Source organism: Elephas maximus, chromosome 11, assembly GCF_024166365.1.
Source record: "Elephas maximus indicus isolate mEleMax1 chromosome 11, mEleMax1 primary haplotype, whole genome shotgun sequence".
Classification (NCBI taxonomy): domain Eukaryota; kingdom Metazoa; phylum Chordata; class Mammalia; order Proboscidea; family Elephantidae; genus Elephas; species Elephas maximus.
In genome coordinates, this window is record NC_064829.1 from 77,946,610 (window position 1) to 77,966,927 (window position 20,318).

General features: G+C 37.4%; 1 protein-coding gene across 5 annotated transcripts in view; it reads right to left on the reverse strand.

Annotated features, from left to right (window-relative positions):
- Window positions 1-20,318, reverse strand: part of RTTN (rotatin) — a 206,373-nt gene that overhangs the window by 61,908 nt on the left and 124,147 nt on the right. For all 5 annotated transcript variants that reach the window (XM_049899910.1, XM_049899909.1, XM_049899908.1 and 2 more), the window contains 2 exons: window positions 12,689-12,878; window positions 5,678-5,769 (listed from right to left, as the gene is read on the reverse strand). In XM_049899910.1, coding sequence (XP_049755867.1) covers window positions 5,678-5,769; window positions 12,689-12,878 — 282 coding nt within the window. The remainder of the gene's footprint in view (window positions 1-5,677; window positions 5,770-12,688; window positions 12,879-20,318) is intronic.

Here is a 20,318-nt window from a genome sequence, read left to right on the forward strand (position 1 = left end):
TCATTTGGCTAGGCCATGATTTTCAGTATTGTGTGACTGTCCACCATTTTGTCATCTGATATAATTTTCCTGTGTGTTGTAAATATTACCTCTATAATGTTAATGAGGTGGGATAGGCGGCAGCTATTCTAATGAGGCAGAACTCAATCTACAAGATTGGACTGTGTCTTGAAGCAATCTCTTTTGAGATATAAAAGAAAGAAGTGAGCAGAGAGATAGGTGGACCTCATACCACCAAGAAAGCAGGACAGGGAGCGCAGTGCATTCTCTGGACCCGGGGTTCCTGTGCAGAGAAGCTCCTAGTCCCAGAGAAGACTAATACCAAGGAACTTCCTCCAGAGCCAACAGAGAGAGCAAGCCTTTCCCCGGAGCTAACACCCTGAATTTGGATTTGTAGCCTACTAGACTGTGAGAGAATAAGTTTCTCTTTGTTAAAGCCATCCACTTGTGGTATTTCTTTTATAGAAGCACTAGATGACTAAGACTGCAATTAACTGTAAAACTTCTAACAGAAAACACTACTCTCTTTTGAGAACTATAAGAAATAAATCTTACAGAGGCCCATATACCAGACTTCTTAAAAACAAATTTAAAAGAATGCATTGGTATATATTTCTGTAAGTCTGTATGACACTCGAACACAACCAAGTGAAAAAAATCTTTATATTCATAGAGGTTCTTTAATTTTAATAATGATTACAATAAATATTTCCCAAACTTCTGTCAGTTTGTCATACTATGGTGGCTTGTGTGTTGCTATGAAGCTAGAAGCAATACCATCAGTATTTCAAATACCAGCAGGGTCACCCATGGTGGACAGGTTTTAGTGGAGCTTCAGGACTAAGAAAGACTAGGAAGAGGGACCTGGCAATCTATTTAAAAAAAAAAAAAATTGGCCAGTAAAAACCTTATGGACAGCAGCAAAACACTGCCTGATACAGTGCAGGGAAATGAGCCCCTCAGGTTGGAAGACAAGCAACATAAAACCAGGGAATAGCTGACTCCTCAGAGAAGATTCATCCTTAATGATGTGCGTGGAGTAAAGCTTTCAGGAGTAAAGCTTTCAGGACCTTCATCTGCTGATACATCACGACTCAAAATCAGAAGAAACAGCTGCAAACATACATTAGTAATCAGAACTGTGTAATGTATGAAATATCAATCAAGAAAAATCAGAGGTTCTCAAAATTGAAATGGAATGCTTAAAGATTGATATCCTAGGCTTTACTGAGCTAAAATGGACTGGTATTGGCCATTTGGAATTAGACAGTCATATGGTCTATTATGGAAACCCTGGTGGCACAGTGGTTAAGTGCTAAAGCTGCTAACCAAGAGGTCGGCAGTTCAAATCCACCAGGTGCTCCTTGGAAACTCTGTTGGGCAGTTCTACCCTGTCCTATAGGATCACTATGAGTCGGAATCGACTTGACGGCAGTGGGTTTGCTTTTTGGTTTTATGGTCTACTATACTGGGAATGACAAATTTAAGAAGAATGGCATTGCATTCATTGTCAAAAAGAACATTTCAAGATCTATCTTGAAATACAACACTGTCAGCGACTGGGTAATATCCATATGCCTACAAGAAGGATCAGAAGGAGCCCTGGTGGTGCAAGGGTTAAACGAAGAGCTGCTAGCTGAAAGGTCAGCTGTTCGAACATCCAACCACTCTGTGGGAGAAAGAAGTGCTTCCATAAAGATTTACAGCCTTGGAAACTCTTCAGGGTAGTTTTACTCTGTCCTATAGGGTCGCTATGAGTCATAATTGACTCAATGGCAGTGGGAGAGAGGCAGACAAGGAAGACCAGTCAATATGACTATTATTCAAATTTACACACCAATCACTCATGCCAAAAATGAAGAAATTTAAGATTTTTACCAACTTCTACTGTCTGAAAATGATCAAACATGCAATCAAGATTCATCAATAATTACTGGTGATTGGAATGTGAAAGCTGGAAAACATGGCCTTGGTGATAGAAACAATGCCAGAGACGCATGACAGAATGCTCAAGACCAACAACTTATTCATTACAAATATCTTTTTCAACAACATAAATGGCAACTATACACATGGAACTCACCAGGTGGAATACACAGGAATCAAACTGACTATATCTGTGGAAAGAGATGACAGAGAAGCCCAATATCATCAGTAAGAACAAGGCCAGGAGCCTACTGCAGAACAGACCACCAATTGCTCAAATGCAAATTCAAGTTGAAGCTGAAGAAAATTAAAACAAGTCCATGAGAGCCAAAATACAACCTTGAGTATATCCCACCTGAATTTAGAGACCATCTCAAGAATAGATTTGATGCATTGGACACTAATGACTGAAGACCGGGTGAGCTGTGAGATGACATCATACATGAAGAAAGCAAAAGGTCATTAAAAAGAAAGAAAAAGAACAAATGGATGTCAAAAGAGACTATGAAACTTGCTCTTGAACACAGAGTAGCTAAAACAAACTGAGGAACTGATGAAACGAAAGGGTAAACAGAAAATTTCAAAGGGCAGCTCGAGGAGACAAAGTAAAGTACCAAAATGAAATGTGCAAGGACTTGGAGACAGAAAACCAAAAGGGAGGAACACACATGGCATTTCTCAAGCTGAAAGCACTGATGAAAAAATCAAGCCTTGGGTTGCAATACTGAAGGATTCTGGGGGCAAAATATTGAATGACGCAGGAAGCAGCTAAAGAAGACGGAAGGAATACATAAAGTCACTGTACCAAAAAGAAGTGGTTGATGTTCAATCATTTCAGGAGGTAGCGTATGATCAAGAACCGATGGTACTGACAAAAGAAATCCAAGCTGCGCCGTAGGCACTGGTGAAATACAAGGCTCCAGGAATTGAGATGTTTCTACAGATACAACATTCGAGGTGCTCACTTGTCTATGCCAAGAAATGTGGAAGGCAGCTACCTGGCGATCCATATACGTGCCCATTCCAAAGAAAGATGATCCAATGGAATGTAGAAATTATTGAACAGTATCATTAACATCACACAAATGTAAAATTTTGCTGAAGACAATTCAAATATGGTTGCGGCAGTACACTGACAGGGAACTGCCAAAAATTCAAGCAGGATTCAGAAGAGGACATAGAACAAGGTATACCGCTGCTCATGTCAAATAGATCTTGGCTGAAAGCAGAGAATATCAGAAAGATGTTTACCTGTATTTTATTGACTACACAAAGGCATTCCACTGTGTGGATCACAAGAAATTATGGATAACACTGCAAAAAATGGGAATTCCAGAACACTAAATTGTGCTCATGAGGAACCTGTATATAGACCAAAAGGCAGTCGTTCAAACAGAACAAGGGGATACTGCGTGGTTTAAAATCAGGAAAGGTATGCATCAGGGTTGTAACATTCCACCATACTTATCCAATCTGTATGCTAAGCAAATAATCCAAGAAGCTGGACTATATGAAGAAGAATGTAGCATCAGGATTGAAGGCAGACTCAACCTTGCTGGCTGAAAGGCAAGACGACTTGACGCACTTACTGATGAAGATCAAAGAGAGCCTTCAGTATGGATTACACTTCGACACAAAGAAAACAAAAATCCTCACAACTGAACCAATAAACAATAGAAAAAATATTCAAGTTGTCAAGGATTTCATTTTACTTGGATCCACATTCAAAGCCCACAGAAGCAACAGTTAAGAAATCAAATGGCATAACATATCGAGTGAATCTGCTATAAACGACCTCTTCAGAGCGTTAACAAAGCAAAGATGTCACTTTGTAAAGTGTGCTTGATCCCAGCCACGGTATTTTCAATTGCTTGCCTTGTATGCATGTAAAAGCTGGACAATAAATAAGGAAGACTGAAGAATTGATACATTTGAATTATGGTGTTGGTGAAAAACACTGAATATACCATGCACCACCAGAAGAAGGAACAAATCTATCTTGGAAGAAGTATAGCCAGAACGCATCTTAGAAGTTAGGCTGGCCAGACTTTGCCTCACAAACTTTGGACATGTTATCGGGAGGGACCAGTCCCTAGAGGTGGACATCATACTTGGTAAAGCAGAGGGTCAGTAATGAAGATTCGGAAGACCCTCAATGAGATGGATTGACACAAATGATTGCAACCATGGGTTCAAACATAGCAATGATTATGCGGATGGCTCAGGACCAGGCACCATTTTGTTGTTTGTAGGGTCACTATGAGTCAAAACCAACATGACAGCACCTAACAACAACAATCTGTAAGATTTAAACTTTATCATAAAGTAGAGAAATACAAAAGTTCAATGTCCTTCTGCTGTTTTTACTTAAGTCTTCTTGTATAGGATAAGTACAACTTGAGTGATAGCTACAAAATAAGTAAGATAACTCAAAAGTCAATTAGAGCAATTACTATTTACTGAGTGCCTACTATAACTAAGTAACTGAAGAATGTACAAAGATTTCTAGATTTGCCTATAGCCCTTTTCACAAACAGGGTAACCCAAGAAGATCTACTTTTTAGTACACACTGATGCTGTCCTTTTGTGAACTAAATTGGTAGTTATTATACCTCATTTTGGTACTTAATCATATTATTATTTCTCTTGATTACAGAAAGATATATACTATCTCTAGGTTGGAAAAGAAAGCAAGACATTTGCTGGAATTGAGATAATTATCACACTTGTCTAAATAAAGGTCATTTGGCACTAAAGACGAACTCTTCTAAGTTAAAAAAAAAAAAAAAAAGACTCCAAACTATAGCAAAAGTACCAGTCTCTTGAAAAACTGTAGGAGGTAAACCTTATTAATGCCTGCATAATTATTTACTATTCTCACATTACTGTCTATTTTTGCTCAGGGAAGCAGGAGTGTCAAACCGTTACCTTCCTAACAGGTCCTGTCCTACAACACAGTAATTATTCCAAAAACCCTAAAATTAAATGCAGTATTTTCCAGTTGAGAATAAATGATTTTGTATGCTTGTAAAACTACTGAAGTCTAGAATCAGTTCATTATTTATAAGTACTTAATGTCTCCAACCTTTTTGGAACAAAGCAACTTATCAATGAAAGAATCAAAGAAAAAGGAAGGCAGGCAAGCAGCATGCCAGGTATTTCAGATAATCAAGACCAGATTAAATCTGACGCAAATACTTAGAAATGTATTTAAAATCATTACTGCCACACTTGAGTCACTTGAATGGGTCAACCTTCTCCAAGACTACCCTGCCCTTAAGCAAAATTTCAGGGTAATCAAGCCTTTTTAATCATCTAAGATCTGTTCTCTTTTCTACTACTATCGATAAACATATAGAAATTTTTGTACTTAAGATTCTATCAAAACAGAGAGAAGGCAGGCTGAAATCTCTCACCTAAAAGAATATACTCAGGACTATAGGTGTGGTTATAGTGGAGCGAGTCCAATTCCAGTTCAAATTTCAACTCTGTGACTTACAGCTATTGATCATAGTGACTTAACTTCTGAGCGACCTCCTCACAGAGGCTAAAAGGTACCCACCTTGTTGATGTGCAGATTAAATGAAATAATTTAAGTAAATACCTAGCAGAGCTCTGTACAGACACTACTTCATGTAAATCATAGTTGTTTCCTCATAACCTTGTACTTCATATCCAGCCTGATCTCTCTACTATCTAAATTCAAACTTTTCAGATTTCAAATGAAGCACTTATGCATTCCTTGAAGTACCATTGTTTCCGAGGTGGAGAGAGAGCTGGGATCTTGATCATGAGTGGACAATATAGATGGAGCCCTCCAGAACTTGAATGAGTCGTCTGAACCTGTGATGACAAGAAAACTGTTAACATGAACACTCTTCTGAAACAATTAGAAGAAAAAGACACATTAAATGAAACCAATCAAAAACTAAGGAAAACGGCTTGCCCAATTTTATTATTCTTAATTAGTTTACACATATGTGTGTACAAATGTAGTTGATTTCACTTAAATTTAATCCAACAATTCATCTAGAATGCCAGCTCTCAAACTTTAATGTGCAGAAGAATCTTAAAGAGCTTATTTTTAAAGCAGTTTCTTGGGCTCTATCACCAGAGATTCCAGTTCCTTAAACTGGGTGAGAGGCATGAATTTTGCATTTCTAACAAGCTCTCAGAAGATAGCAATGTTGCGGGTTCAGGGGCCACACCGTGACTAAGACTGATCAAGAAATTCAAGCACTCAAATGGGTCACTGTCCTAACAGGGACATTTATTTAGAATGTTCAAAACTTCACCAAATGTCATTTTTCTCTTAATTCCTCCATAAAATGAACAGAAAAGTGAATTACAAAACTTTATAAAATATATAGATAGCAGTCAATTAACTGTATTAGGGTTAGTATAAAAAAAAGTCACTTTTCTTCAAAGTAAATGGGCTTATCATCTGGAAATTAAACAACACCTTTTAAAATAAGTCTTAGGCAAAAAAAAAAAAAGGAAATTACAAACTATTTCAAACTAAACAGCCCTAAAAACACTATGGAACAAAACTCATAAGATGCAGGAAGCATATTCTAAAAAAAAATATAGCTTAAATACAAATTATGGGAAAATAATGATTTCCAGTAAATGAACATAGCTCTCAACTTAAAATGCTAGGGGAAATGATGGAATTAGAAGGAATAAAATATATTACCAGAAAATGATGAAAACAAACACACAAAACAGTAAAACCAAGACTTTTTTTTTTTAATACTATTAAAAGAGACAATCCTTTAACATGTATGATTTTTCTACAAAAAGAAAAAGACCATAAACTATCATAAATGAAGGCATGGCTACATTTGAACAGCCAGATAAAACGGTTATTTTACATATATATTTCAAAAATTGACACAAAATATGAAAAACCAAGGTAGCCCAATGTCTTAGTTATCTCGCACTGCTACAACAGAAATACTACAAGCAGATGACTTTAATAAAGAGAATTTTATTTCCTCACAGTAAAGTAGGCTAAAAGTCCAAATTCAGGGCATCGGCTCCAGGGAAAGACTCTCTCTTTCTCTGTCAGCTCTGGAGGAAGGTCTTGTCCTCAATCTCCCCCTGGTCGAGGAGCTTCTCAACTGCAGGCACACCGGGTCCAAAGGACACCCTCTGTTGCAGATGCTGCTTTCTTGGTGGTATGAGGTCCCCAACTCTCTCCTTACTTCCCTTTCCTTTTATCTTTTGAGAGATAAAAGGTGGTGCAGGCCACACCCCAGGGAAACTCCCTTCACGTTGGATCAGGGAGGTGACCTGAGTAAGGGTGATGTTACAATCCCATCCTAATTTTCTTAGCATAAAATTAAAATCACAAAATAGAGGACAAATAAACTTGTGCTGACCAAGTTGATACAGACATTTTTGCGGGGGCCTAATTTAATCCATGACACCCATTAACACAGAAGAAATTGAACTGGCTGACAAAAACCTGCCCCTAAGAAGGCAGTGGCACCCTGGTGGCAGAATGATTAAGAGTTCTGCTGGAGAAAGATGTTGCAGTCAGCTTCCATAAAGATGACAGCCTCTGAAACCCTATGGGGGCAGCTCTTCCCTGTCCTATGGAGTTGCTATGAGTCAAAATCGACTCGATGGCAATGGTTTTTTTTTTTTTTTAAATACTGTAAATACCTTACTTAATGGTAAACATAAGAACATCAGAGCTTTTTAAAGTCAGGAGGAAGACAAAGATGCCTGTTACTACTCTCTAGACTTGAACACTGTGCAGTAGATCTAGCCAACAGAGCAAAACTAGAAATAGAAATACAAAGGAATTATAACTTAATAGGAGTCCACGAGCCCACACCAATATAAATAAGGGAAGGAAGGACATAGAAAGGAAAGCTCTGTTTTACAGTAGAAAGCTAACTAATAAATGTAGAAGAAATGAAAAATTAGGAAAATCACCATCTGCCAACCAACATAATAACTGATTGAGGCAAGAATCATCAACAGGTGCTAAAACTAATGGATGAACACTTGAAGAGTCTAAGTATATCTACACAACATACTCTGAAATTACGAAAGGAATGTAGTAACTTTACAGCTAATAGAAATCACTTTAATCAAATAATCGAGATAACACTGTAGGAATGGGACTAGTCAACAGCATGTACCTCCTGATACGATGCACAGAGAAAAACTTGGCACCATTTCTGTGGAGTTCCTGCCAAAAGTTCACAGTCTGAACCTAACCATGAGGAACCATCGTACATACATTGAGAGGCATTCTACAAAGTAACTGGCCTATTCTATTCAACAATGCCAACGCCATGAAATACAGAGAAGGACTGAGAAACTGTCTAGATTAAAGAGACTAGGAAGACATGACAGCTGAATGTAATACATGATACCAGATTTCCTTTTTTATAGAGGACATTTTAAACCAAAACCAAGCCCACTGCTGTCCAGTCAATTCTGACAACTGGGACAAAATCTCAATGAGGTCTATGGAATGCAATATTGATTCAGAGTTCATCACCTGATTTTAATAGTTATGCTGTGGTTATATAAGAGAATTCTTTGTTTTTAGCAAACTCACACTTAAGAATTTGCAGGCAAAGGGACTTCAAGTCTGCTACTTACTCTTAAGAAGTCCAGAAAAAAGACACACATATATACATACATACAAATAAGTAAATGAATAAATTTTACTTCTATATACATATACACACGGGGAGGTACAAATATAGCAAAATCTTAACATTTGGAAAATATGGGTAAAGGATATCTAAGAATCTTTGCACTATTTTTGCACCTTTTCTATAAGTATGAATTTAAGTTAAATTTTTTTAAATTACTTTTAAATAATTACTTTAGAAATACAAGCTACTTATTATTATTAAAATATTATTTATTATGAGACATAATTGTTATTATTTATACATGTTAAGATCTTATAGGAATCCCTGGGTGATGCAAAGTTAAGCGCTCAACTACTAGCTGAAATGTTGGCAGTTTGAACCCATCCAGAGGCACTTTGGAAGACAGGCCTGGCAATCAGCTTCTGAAAGGTCACAGCCTTGAAAACCCTGTGGAGCAGTTGTACTCTGCACACATGGGATTGCAATGAGTTGTAATCAACTCAAAGGCAACTAACAACATCTTATAATTAGCAAATCCAAGAGAATCTACAAACAGAAATAAAATTTCAACAAGATATTCTGGTAAGTGAGTAACATATCAAAACTAAACAGCTTTTCTCTACAGTAGCAAAAACAAATTAGAAGATTATCTCCGTCATGAGATGGGGGGGAAAAAAAAAACAAAAATTGTGGCTTGCTTAGGAATGAACCTTCCAAAAAAGTTTAAGTCATTAATAGAGAATGAAAACAAACCAAAAAAAAAAACCTGTGTGAAACTTTCCTGCAGGGAATAAAATAACTTATGAAACATAAATATATGTCAAAAATGTTTCCCATAAAGAATTTATAACAGAGAAATGCTTAGGCAATGTTTAATGAAAGAAAGGAACACAGAAATGTACATAAGATATGAATACGATTACATAAAATACAGTCTCTGGGTTAGGAATGGAATACATTCCTGTGTCTTTAAGTCGAATTTTTCAGTAAGTCGGAACAGGTGCAAACGGTTCTTATTTAGCGTTACTTCAGCGCAAGAAAAGGCTCGAAGACTTTTCAATGAGTTAAAAGCTGCATGTGCGGCAACTGAAGGTGACTGTGATGAAGAGTTTGTTGCCAGTAGGGGTTGGTTCAATTCTTTCAAAGTGAGGGCAAATGTACAAAACATTAAAGGGCAAGTACAAGTTGTTGGAAGTTCCTAACCTGGGGACAAAACTACAGAGAAAGAAGACTGGAAGAAAATACATCCTAACATAAGAAGAGTAATCACTGGTTAGTAGGACTAGAGATGTTTTTTCTGCATGCTTTTCATGATTTCCCAAGTGTTTTGTAACAATAAAGTTAACCACTAAAAAAGTTTATATTTTTTGCAGATGACATGATCTTATACACAGAAAACTCTAAGGAATCCTCAAGACGACTACTGAAACTAATAGAAGAGTTCAGCAGAGTATCAGGATACAAGACAAACATACAAAAATCAGGTGGATTCCTCTACACCAACAAAAAGAACATCAAAGGGGAAATCACCAAATCAATGCCATTTACAGTACCCCCGAGAAGATAAAACACTTAGGAATAAATCTTACCAGAGATGTAAAAGGTTTACACAAAGAAAACTACAAAACACTTCTGCAAGAAACCAAAAGACTTACGTAAGTGGAAAAGCATACCTTGCTCGTGGATACGAAGACTTAACATTTTAAAAATGTCTATTCTACCAAAAGTGATCTATACATTTAATCCAATTCTGATCCAAATCCCAACAACACTCTTTAATGAGATGGAGAAACAAATCACCAACTTCACATGGAAGGGAAAGAGGCCCCCGGATAAGTAAAGCATTACTGAAAAAGAAGAACAAAGTGGGAGGCCTTACTTCACCTGATATTAGAACCTATTATATTGCCACAGTAGTCAAAACAGCCTGGTACCTGTACAACAACAGATACATAGACCAATGGAACAGAATTGAGAATCCAGACATAAATCGATTCACATATGAGCAGCTGACATTTGACAAAGGGCCCAAAACAGTTAAATGGGGAAAACACAGTCTTTTTAACAAATGGTGCTGGCATAACTGGATATCCATCTGCAAAAAAATGAAATAAGACCCATACCTCACTCCATGCACAAAAACGAGCTCAAAATGGATCGAAGACCTAAATATAAAATCTAAAATGATGAGGATCATGGGAAAAAAAAACATAGGGACAATGCTAGGAGCCCTAATACATGGCATAAACAGTATACAAAACATTAAAAAGGACGTAGAAGAAAAACTAGATAACTGGGAGCTCCTAAAAATCAAACACCTATGCTCATCCAAGGACTTCACCAAAAGAGTAAAAAGATTACCTACAGACTGGGAAAAGGTTTTTAGCTATGACATTTCTGATCAGCACCTCATCTCTAAAATCTACATGATACTGCAAAAACTCAACTACAAAAAGACAAATAACCCAATTAAAAAATGGGCAAAAGATATGAATAGACACTTCACTAAAGAAGACATTCAGGGAGCTAACAGATATATGAGGAAATGTTCACGATCATTAGCCATTAGAGAAATGCAGATCAAAACTACAATGAGATTTCATTTCACTCCAATAAGGCTGGCATTAATCCAAAAAACACAAAAAAATAAATGTTGGAGAAGCTGTGGAGAGATTGGACAACTTCTACACTGCTGGTGGGAATGTCAAATGGTACAACCACTTTGGAAATCGATTTGGCGCTTCCTTCAAAAGCTAGAAATAGAACTACCGTAAGATCCAGCAATCCCACTCCTTGGAATATATCCTAGAGAAATAAGAGCCTTTACACGAACAGGTATGTGCACACCCACGTTTACTGCAGCACTGTTTACAATAGCAAAAAGATGGAAGCAACCAAGGTGCCCATCAACAGATGAGTGGATAAATAAATTATGGTATATTCACACAATGGAATACTACACATTGATAAAGAACAGTGAGGAATCTGTGAAACATTTCATAACATGGAGGAACCTGGAAGGCATTATGCTGAGTGAAATTAGTCAGTTGCAAAAGGACAAATATTGTAGAAGACCACTATTGTAAGAACTTGAGAAATAGTTTAAACTGAGAAGAAAACATTCTTTCATGGTTACAAGAGGGGGGAGGGAGGGGGGTGGGAGAGGGGCACTCATTAATTAGATAGTAGATAAGAACTACTTTAGGTGAAGGGAAAGACAGCACACAATACAGGGGAGGTCAGCACAACTGGACTAAACCAAAAGCAAAGAAGTTTCCTGAATAAACGGAATGCTTCAAAGGCTGGCCTAGCAGGGGCAGGGGTCTGGGGACCATGGTTTCAGGGGACAGCTAAGTCAACTGCCATAATAAAATCTATTAAGAAAACATTCTGCATCCCACTTTGAAGAGTGGCGTCTGGGGTCTTAAACACTAGCAAGCAGCCATCTAAGATGCATCAATGGGTCTCAACCCACCTGGATCAAAGGAGAATGAAGAACACCAAGGACACAAGGTGATTACAAGCCCAAAAGACAGACAGGGCCACATGAACCAGAGACTACATCATTCTGAGACCAGAAGAACTAGATGGTGCCTGGCTACAACCGATGACTGCCCTGACAGGGAACACAACAGAGAACCCCTGAGGGAGCAGGAGAGCAGTGGGATGCAGACCCCAAATTCTCATAAGACCGGTCTTAATGGTCTGACTGAGACTGGAAGGATCCCGAGAGTCATGGCCCCCAGACCTTCTGTTGGCCCAGGACAGTAACCATTCCCGAAGCCAACTCTTCAGACATGGATTAGACTGGACAATGGGTTGGAGAGGGATGCTCTTGAGGAGTGAGCTTCTTGGATCAGGTGGACACTTGAGACTATGCCGGCATCTCCTGCCTGGAGGGGAGATGAGAGGGTGGAGGGGGTTAGAAGCTGGAGAAATGGACACAAAAAGAGAGAGTGGAGGGAGAGAGCAGGCTGTCTCATTAGGGGGAGAGTAATTGGGAGTGTGTAGCAAGGTGTATACGGGTTTTTGTGTGAGAGACTGACTGGATTTGTAAACTTTCACTTAAAGCACAATAAAAATTATAAAAAAAAAGTTTATATTTTGTAAAAACAAAAACACAAATTGATTGTGCTTACCATTTAAATCACTGCCTTCTGAAGTTCCATCAAAGGCAGAGCAATTCAAATCAAATGTATACCGTCCTAGAAAACAATGCTGTAGCATCTGATTCAAATGTTCATAAAAATGGCAATGGTATAAAAGGGCCTGGAGGGCAGGTTTTCCTACAAGTGACATGCCAGAGTCCTCATCGTGGACACAGGGGCCCTGTAGGAAAAGAGGGAGAGAAATAGAGATGGACACTCTATTCATGACATAACTTCTCATTAAAGATTGACGTCTCTCCACATTCCCACCGAAGGAAACCATGGAAACAATGAGTCCTAAATACTACCATACCCCTTTCACTCTGCCTCTGTCCTTCTACAGTTACAAGCAGCCTGACCTATGGCAAACTATTTTTTAATAGTCTTGGTCTTTGCTACCTAAAAACCCCCTGAAGGTAGAAGGCTATCTATTCTCTCTCTTGAGGAGCCATTTAGTTTAAAATGTTTCTATGAAATGGTACAGCTTTAACCAAGTAATTATGTTCTTGATTCACAAGTACAATAAAAACAGTATTTTTCAAACCACACAGAAGAGTAAACCGGTAAGTACTAAAATAATTTGAAATACTGTGATCCAAGTAATTACATTCAAAATTATTTTCTGTACCTAGCAGTATGCCAGATAAAATAAAAAGGCTCATCAATATCCATGTTGAAATCTGATTCCCACTTTACTTCCCATTGGATTAAAACTGCCAAAGGAAACAAAATGTTCACACACATATAACACATCAAAGGAAACTAAAAGATAGGAAATAATGCCAACAAGAAAAGGAATAACTGCCAGCAAGAAAGGTATGTTCAAAAAAATACTCAAGTTTACCTTTAAATCTAAACTTTGTGTCCCTACTCTCAACCCTCCCTATACCAAATGAATATGGAAATTAAAACTCCATATTCAGGACTATAAAGTAATTCAGAAATTAGAAGTAAAATTACATTAACAAGGGTATTGCCATTGACACTTATTTTTGAAGGTATTATCATAATTAAACTTCTTAATTCAATATTAAACATTTTATGTATAGTTTTTTTGTTTTTGCTGCTGTGTTCTAATAAATCTATCCAACACTGTGACCTTGTGCTTCATAAAGCAATTTTCTTTGGAAATGAGACTATTTAGTAAACAGCCACCACATGAATGTCATTGTTATTTTAAATTTAGAGGTCTGGAAGAAGCGGGTTAATGGGGGGGGGGGGCACCAGGGAACAGATCATATGGTTCTCATTTACTAACCATGGCATATGTCTCATGCATTGTGGTCCTTTGATGCATTACCTTATTTAATTCTCTAGGGTGAAGCAATTTCTCCAAAACCACAGAGCCAATTCTAACATTGTTTTATGCCACATATATCATTCTTAGATGTACAGAACATGTAAAATATACAAAGAGATTCACAGTAGTTGCTTAAACACCACAAAGTAAAGGCCTCATTATGATAATTCAGGGAAGGAATTAACAACCAAGATGAGAATTATGAATGGTTCTGCTAAGGTTACTATCTTAACTCCAACTATGTAACACAACTCAACAAATCAATTTAAAAAATCACCAAAGTAGTACAAAACTACTTTCCTAAATATATTTCATAATGATGCCCAGAACAAATTTAAAATATTTTATTGTACAGATTATATAAAATTTTCAAAATATTTTTGTGAAATTGTGTCTATATAATTGCTTCCCATTTGAGTTACTGCCACAGTGCTAAACTCACAAAGGTTTCACACAAATAGCTAAGACATGAGCCTTGGCCTCATCTACCCTGAGACCAGAAGAACTAGATGGTGCCCGGCTACCACTACCGACAGCTCCAATCAGGGCCACAATAATAGATGGCCCCTGAAAGATTAGGGGAAAAACATGAATCATAACTCACATTCTTAAAATGTCCAGACTTACTGGACCAGTTGAGACTAGAGAACTTCCTGACACTATGGCCCTGAAATATTGTTTAACCTTGAACAAAATTATCCCTTCAGGTTACCTTTTCAAGAAATAAGAGACTGGCACACAAAATAAAGGATATTACTTGTGAGTAAGACGCTTCATTAAAAAATCATCTACATAAGACCAAAGGCCAACAACTACTCTAAAGCAAAGGTAAGAAGAAAAATGGGAGGGGAAACTAGAGCACTGGAAACAGATTAAGAATGCAATTAAAAAGAATGTAGCCACACTGTGAAAAATGTAACTAATGTCAGTGAACAATCTGTACAGAAACTGTCAAATGGGAACCTAATTTGATGTGTAAACTTTCACCACAAAAACTATAAAACATCATTTTAAAAAATAGGTGAAGGAATATAAATGGTATAAATCTTATAAACAGAAAAAACAAAAGGCATTTACAGCTCTTCAAGAGCTCTTGATCTGTAGATTCTTTATAATGGCTTGCTGCAGCAGACGGTTACACCATCTGCTGGAAGAAAATGTGTTACAAACACACTATCTTTTAAAATTCATCTTTTTCTTCAATTTTAAGTATTTTCAAAATAAGAGAAAACTAGAGACATAAGTATGATAGAACTCCAGTAATTACTCTACAAATATGTATAATTATCAGTGATGAATCTAATTAACCCAATCACATTTACCCTTCAATTAATAATTTTTTTATGCATTTGAAATTTTTTTCTCTTACGAATATAAAAAATTAGAAAATAAAGATACCAAAAGATAATGAGACATAACTTTATAATTACATCTACTTAATAAAGTTTTAGAATAAGATTTTTTTTCTCTGCCTGTAAGTTATATTGTTATTCAGTCTATAAAGATTTAAGAAGCTAAACTAATTCTGATATGAACAAGAGAATAGTTTCACTAATTCAAAACCTATTCGTAAAAGTTAAAAAAATGTATTAGAAAATAATTCAAGTTGATTGTAAATACAGGTAAAATTATTCTTTATATGGCTTGATTATTATATAAATAATCCATGTTTTTAAAAGCTGAGGCTGGCTTTTCTTTGCACTCAGTATCTTCTTCAGTATGTACGACTATACATACTTAAGTGAGTATGTATACCCAGAATGTCAACCATATTAACTATCTAACAAAAATCATTTATCATAAAAAAACATTCAGGCAGAAAAAACAGTAAGACCTCAGAAATACAAAAGGGAAAGACAATCTAATTTTGGAATCCTAAGTAACTAATAGTAAAAACGAGCGAAACCTTTAATGAGATGGACTGACACAATAGTCACAACAGTGGATTCAAACATACCAATAAACAACCATGAAGACGACACAGGATCAGGCGACATTTTGTTCTGTTATACACAAGGTTGCCGTGAGTTGCAGATGACGTGATGGCGCAACAGCTAAACACAAACTGATGATACCATACATACAAAACACTTGATGGTGATTTGGACAGTTTATTATTCTACAATATCTCCACACTAAGCCCTCCATGAATACTTCAAACACTTCACCACAGAATAATTTTCTGAAAAGAAACAAAAAACCTCAAGGAATAGTTGACACAACATATAGAACATGGAAAAGCATGGTCTACTTCAAAACAAAGCTCACTGAGCAGGCTGGGAATACTGGCAGTCCTCGTTCCCTCACAGGCAAGTTATTCTCCTCACTCCCATCTTGCCTCTGCCTGCCCTCTCCATCCTACTAAAACTGCTCTTCAGCAACCTCCATGTTGCCAACTAACAGAAACGTTGCTGGTCTCCATTTACCTCTTTCCTCTGCAAGATTTGACGTAGCTGGCCCTCCCTCATAGTCTAGTAACATGGCTTTAAAGACCACCTACAGGTAGTCCTCGACTTACGATGAGGTTCCATTCCAATGAGTCTATCATAAGAAGGTTCTGACATAAGTAAAATACCTCTTTTTTTTCCTTTCAGTTTTCCATTATTGCTTGCAATATGGCATTATTTTGAGCAGTAAATCATAACACTGAACGTCTGTCAGTGAAATCTGAGAAGGATAACATCAGCAAATTATGCACTGCAACACTGTATGTAGTATATATTACCAACGATAAGAAGTACAGAAAAAAGTCTTAAGTACGGTTTATCGTAACTCAGATATACCAAAAGTCAGGGACTTCCTGTATACGTAAATGACTTCACACGTATGTTTTCAGTCTACATCTCTTCCCCTAGGTTCCAGCTTGCATGCCTACCTGTTCATTCCCCAGTCTTCCCCGTATCGGTAAAGGTCAAGGCATTCAAATGTGATGAACAAGTTCATATTCAGTCCATAATGTTAAACTGTGATCATGACTCTTCTCAGCCTATCTATACAGAAAAGTCGTAAGTGATATACTTACTCCGTCCTGGCACATTCCCAAAGACTAGCTCTACTGGCCTGCTCCTTTCATTACAAGCCCTCTGAACACTTTAGCTGCCTTTGTTTGGTCTCGGTTTCACCACATCTTTTTTTTGATGTACACCAAATCCAAACTGCACATGATATTCTATCAGTGGACACACTATAATTTTATATAAATATAGGGCAATATTTTCTATATTAATACTATCTTGAGGAAGCCCAGTATTCTGCTAACCTGATAAAATGGCTCACTTTGCAGACTACACCAGGAAATACATCCCTTTTCTGGGGCATGTATGATCAACAGCAGCCAATTTTTTATTTTATGCAAAGTTTAAATATTTTTATTTTTTTTATCAGTAATCTTGTATTTGACAAAATTAAAGTTTACTCAACACTTTTTCAGCCCATACAAAAAAAATTGTTTTGAAATTTAACAATTCTGTCATGATTTCCTTTCCTACAAGAATTATATATATTAAATTAGCACTGAAATAATAGATAAAAGCATCACCAAATGTCCTTTTTTGGGGGGGAGGGGCCAAAACTCCCTCTCTACATGTACTGTCTCATTAGGGGGAAAGCAGTTAGGAGAATATAGCAAGGTGTACACAAATTTTTCTGAGAGACTGATTTGATTTGTAAAGTTTCACTTAAAGCACAATTGAAAAAAAAAAAAAAAAAAAAACACTCCCTCTCTACCTTGCTTCTTTTCTTCTCTACCACAGGTCAAAATGTCATAAACAACACATAAATCTTTCAAACACTTTTAACAGTAACCGCATATGTATTTTTAAGTTGGCTACAAGGTTAAGTATTACATGGCCCTTCTGCACTCTTTAAAAACTGGTTTTTGCTCTAAAGTATCAAGATTTTAATGTTCTTTAAATAAGGTAAAATAATTTACTAGCAACTTTTTTTTAAAGAAATAGTTTTGATAGCTTTAATTCGATTCAGTAATTCAAGCTCAGCTGTCAAAATGATCCCAGTATGTGCTTAAGAACCCTCTACACAAAGATAAAATTCCAATAAGCCTATAACAGCAGTCCCCTCTCTTACCCTTTCACCAAGTATAACTGTATTATACTATTAATTTCAGCAATCAATAAATAATTTCCTAAGAGATAAATTTCAGCTAGGTGCCTGCAAGAATTACCATAATTTCCAACTGATATAATGCTGAATTAGTTATATTTCAATGATGAGTACATTAGCAAGTTCTATCTGGGCTGTTTTCCTGTGTTGTTAACTTTAAAAGGGCTACATCAAGAATTGTGATGATAGGTCCTGTTTCATTTAAGAGTTTACTAATAAACAAATTTTAAAATGACAAAAGGAAAAATGTTTTTGAAAGCTCCCCATTTTTGACGTGTTGACCTAATTCTGCTTTTTCTCTCTGGTATAAGCACATAGGAATAAATAAACCCATCCCTTGTTAAACTCCCACACTCTCCTTACTCTATGCTTCATCAGGGTAGCTGAACTTTTCTGTCAGACCACACAATCATTCTGACTACTGTCTCTTTAAATCTCAGAGAGTCACCCAATATAATCTGAAAATACTACTGCATTTTAGAAACAAATCCACTTTCCAATTATCAGAAAGATCTACTACATATCTCTTCTTTCTTCCCACCTTTAACATCCCATCCTTTCCCTCAGTGTTGCTATCAGATGGAATCTCCCTCATCTCCTACCATCAAATGGCAGCTGGTAGCCTACCTGCCATCAATGTAGAGCTAATACACTCTGTTATACTGGAAGCAGGGTCCGCCTCTACCTGAAAAGGGGCCTAGGATTTTTTTGTTTTTGTTTTTAATTCCCTAGATGAAAGGAAATTATGTAAACTGGGAAAGGTCTCTATTAGCACAGTCCCATAAGCAAACCAACATGTCTTATAATCCCTCACTTAACGGGGAAAAGCCCTCCCTTATGTCACCCTCCAGCTGTCACACTGCTCTGCTGCCATTCAGAGCCGGAAACACTGCACGGTCCATCCTCTCCAGCGCTGCTTCCTCACTGTCAGTAAACTCTTTGGAGCCCTTCTGTTCCTTTCCAGTACAACTACTCAGAAGAAGCCCATCATTAACCTCTGTGTGGTCACTTTACCCATCTTGATCTCACTGCACCTCTCAACAGAATTCCCACCGCCAACCACTCTCTCCTCTGCGGAGTTAAGCACTTCTTCTGGAATGCATGATGGTTTTTCTTTTACCTCACCGACAGCTTCTGCTCAATCTTCTCCATGCCTTTTACCTCCACAGCCTCCCATTCTGTGACCACGTCCTCCTCCTTCTCTGCCGCATGCCTCCATACTAAAGTATCCCAAGGCTCAGTCCTAGGTGTGAGCTCTTCTCGCTCCCTAAATGTTTTATCCAGTCACACGACTCGAAATGCCATCAGCACACTCAGCAACTAAGAGTGGGGACAATGGGAGCAGACGGCCTCAGAGTGACTCTCAGCTCCAACCGTTGATATCAGGTTGTTCGTGGGCAAGTCATTTAACCTGTGCTTGTTTCCTCATATACAAAATGAGGACAATAGCAGTACCTACCTTACAGGGTTGTTAAGAGGATTAAGCGGTTCATATACATGGACTCGTTAGAACAATATCTGGGGTATAACTAGCGCATTGTTATTATTACAAGCTGTTGACTCATTCATTTGTCTCTCCAGCTCTCACCCCCAAGTTCATATAACCAATCACGGTATATCCACTAAAGATTGCAGTTCCACTGAAGTTTGAACCCTTGGTTTTGCTCACACATCTGTTTCTCCCTTGGCTTCCCCAGGCCAGGAAATGATACCACGATCTATAATCATGTTCAAGCCAGAATCACAGAGGTTATTCCTCATTTCTCACTTTTCCTCACTGCCGAAATCCAATCCATCAACAAGTCTTATTGGCTTGACCTCCAAAATATACATTCCTTATCTACCCACTTCTGTCCATCTTGTGCCAGGACTCTTACCTAAGCCACAATCCCTCCCTGCCTGGACTCCGCCCTAGACTCCTATCAGATCCCCCTGCCTCTACTCATTCCACTATAATTCCCACTGCAAAGCAGCCAAAGGGATCTTCTTAAACACTAACTCAGATCAAGTCACTTCTGTGCCTTTAAACCCTCCAGTGGCTTCACAAGACAACTAGAATAGATCCAAACTCAAGAAAAGGTTCACTCAGGATTTAGAACTTGAGGACCTATGGTGTGATTCTAGTAATATCTATATATCTTAAATTTTATTAAGCTTTATTTTGATAAGTCAAGACAACATTAATAAAAAAGATATTACAAC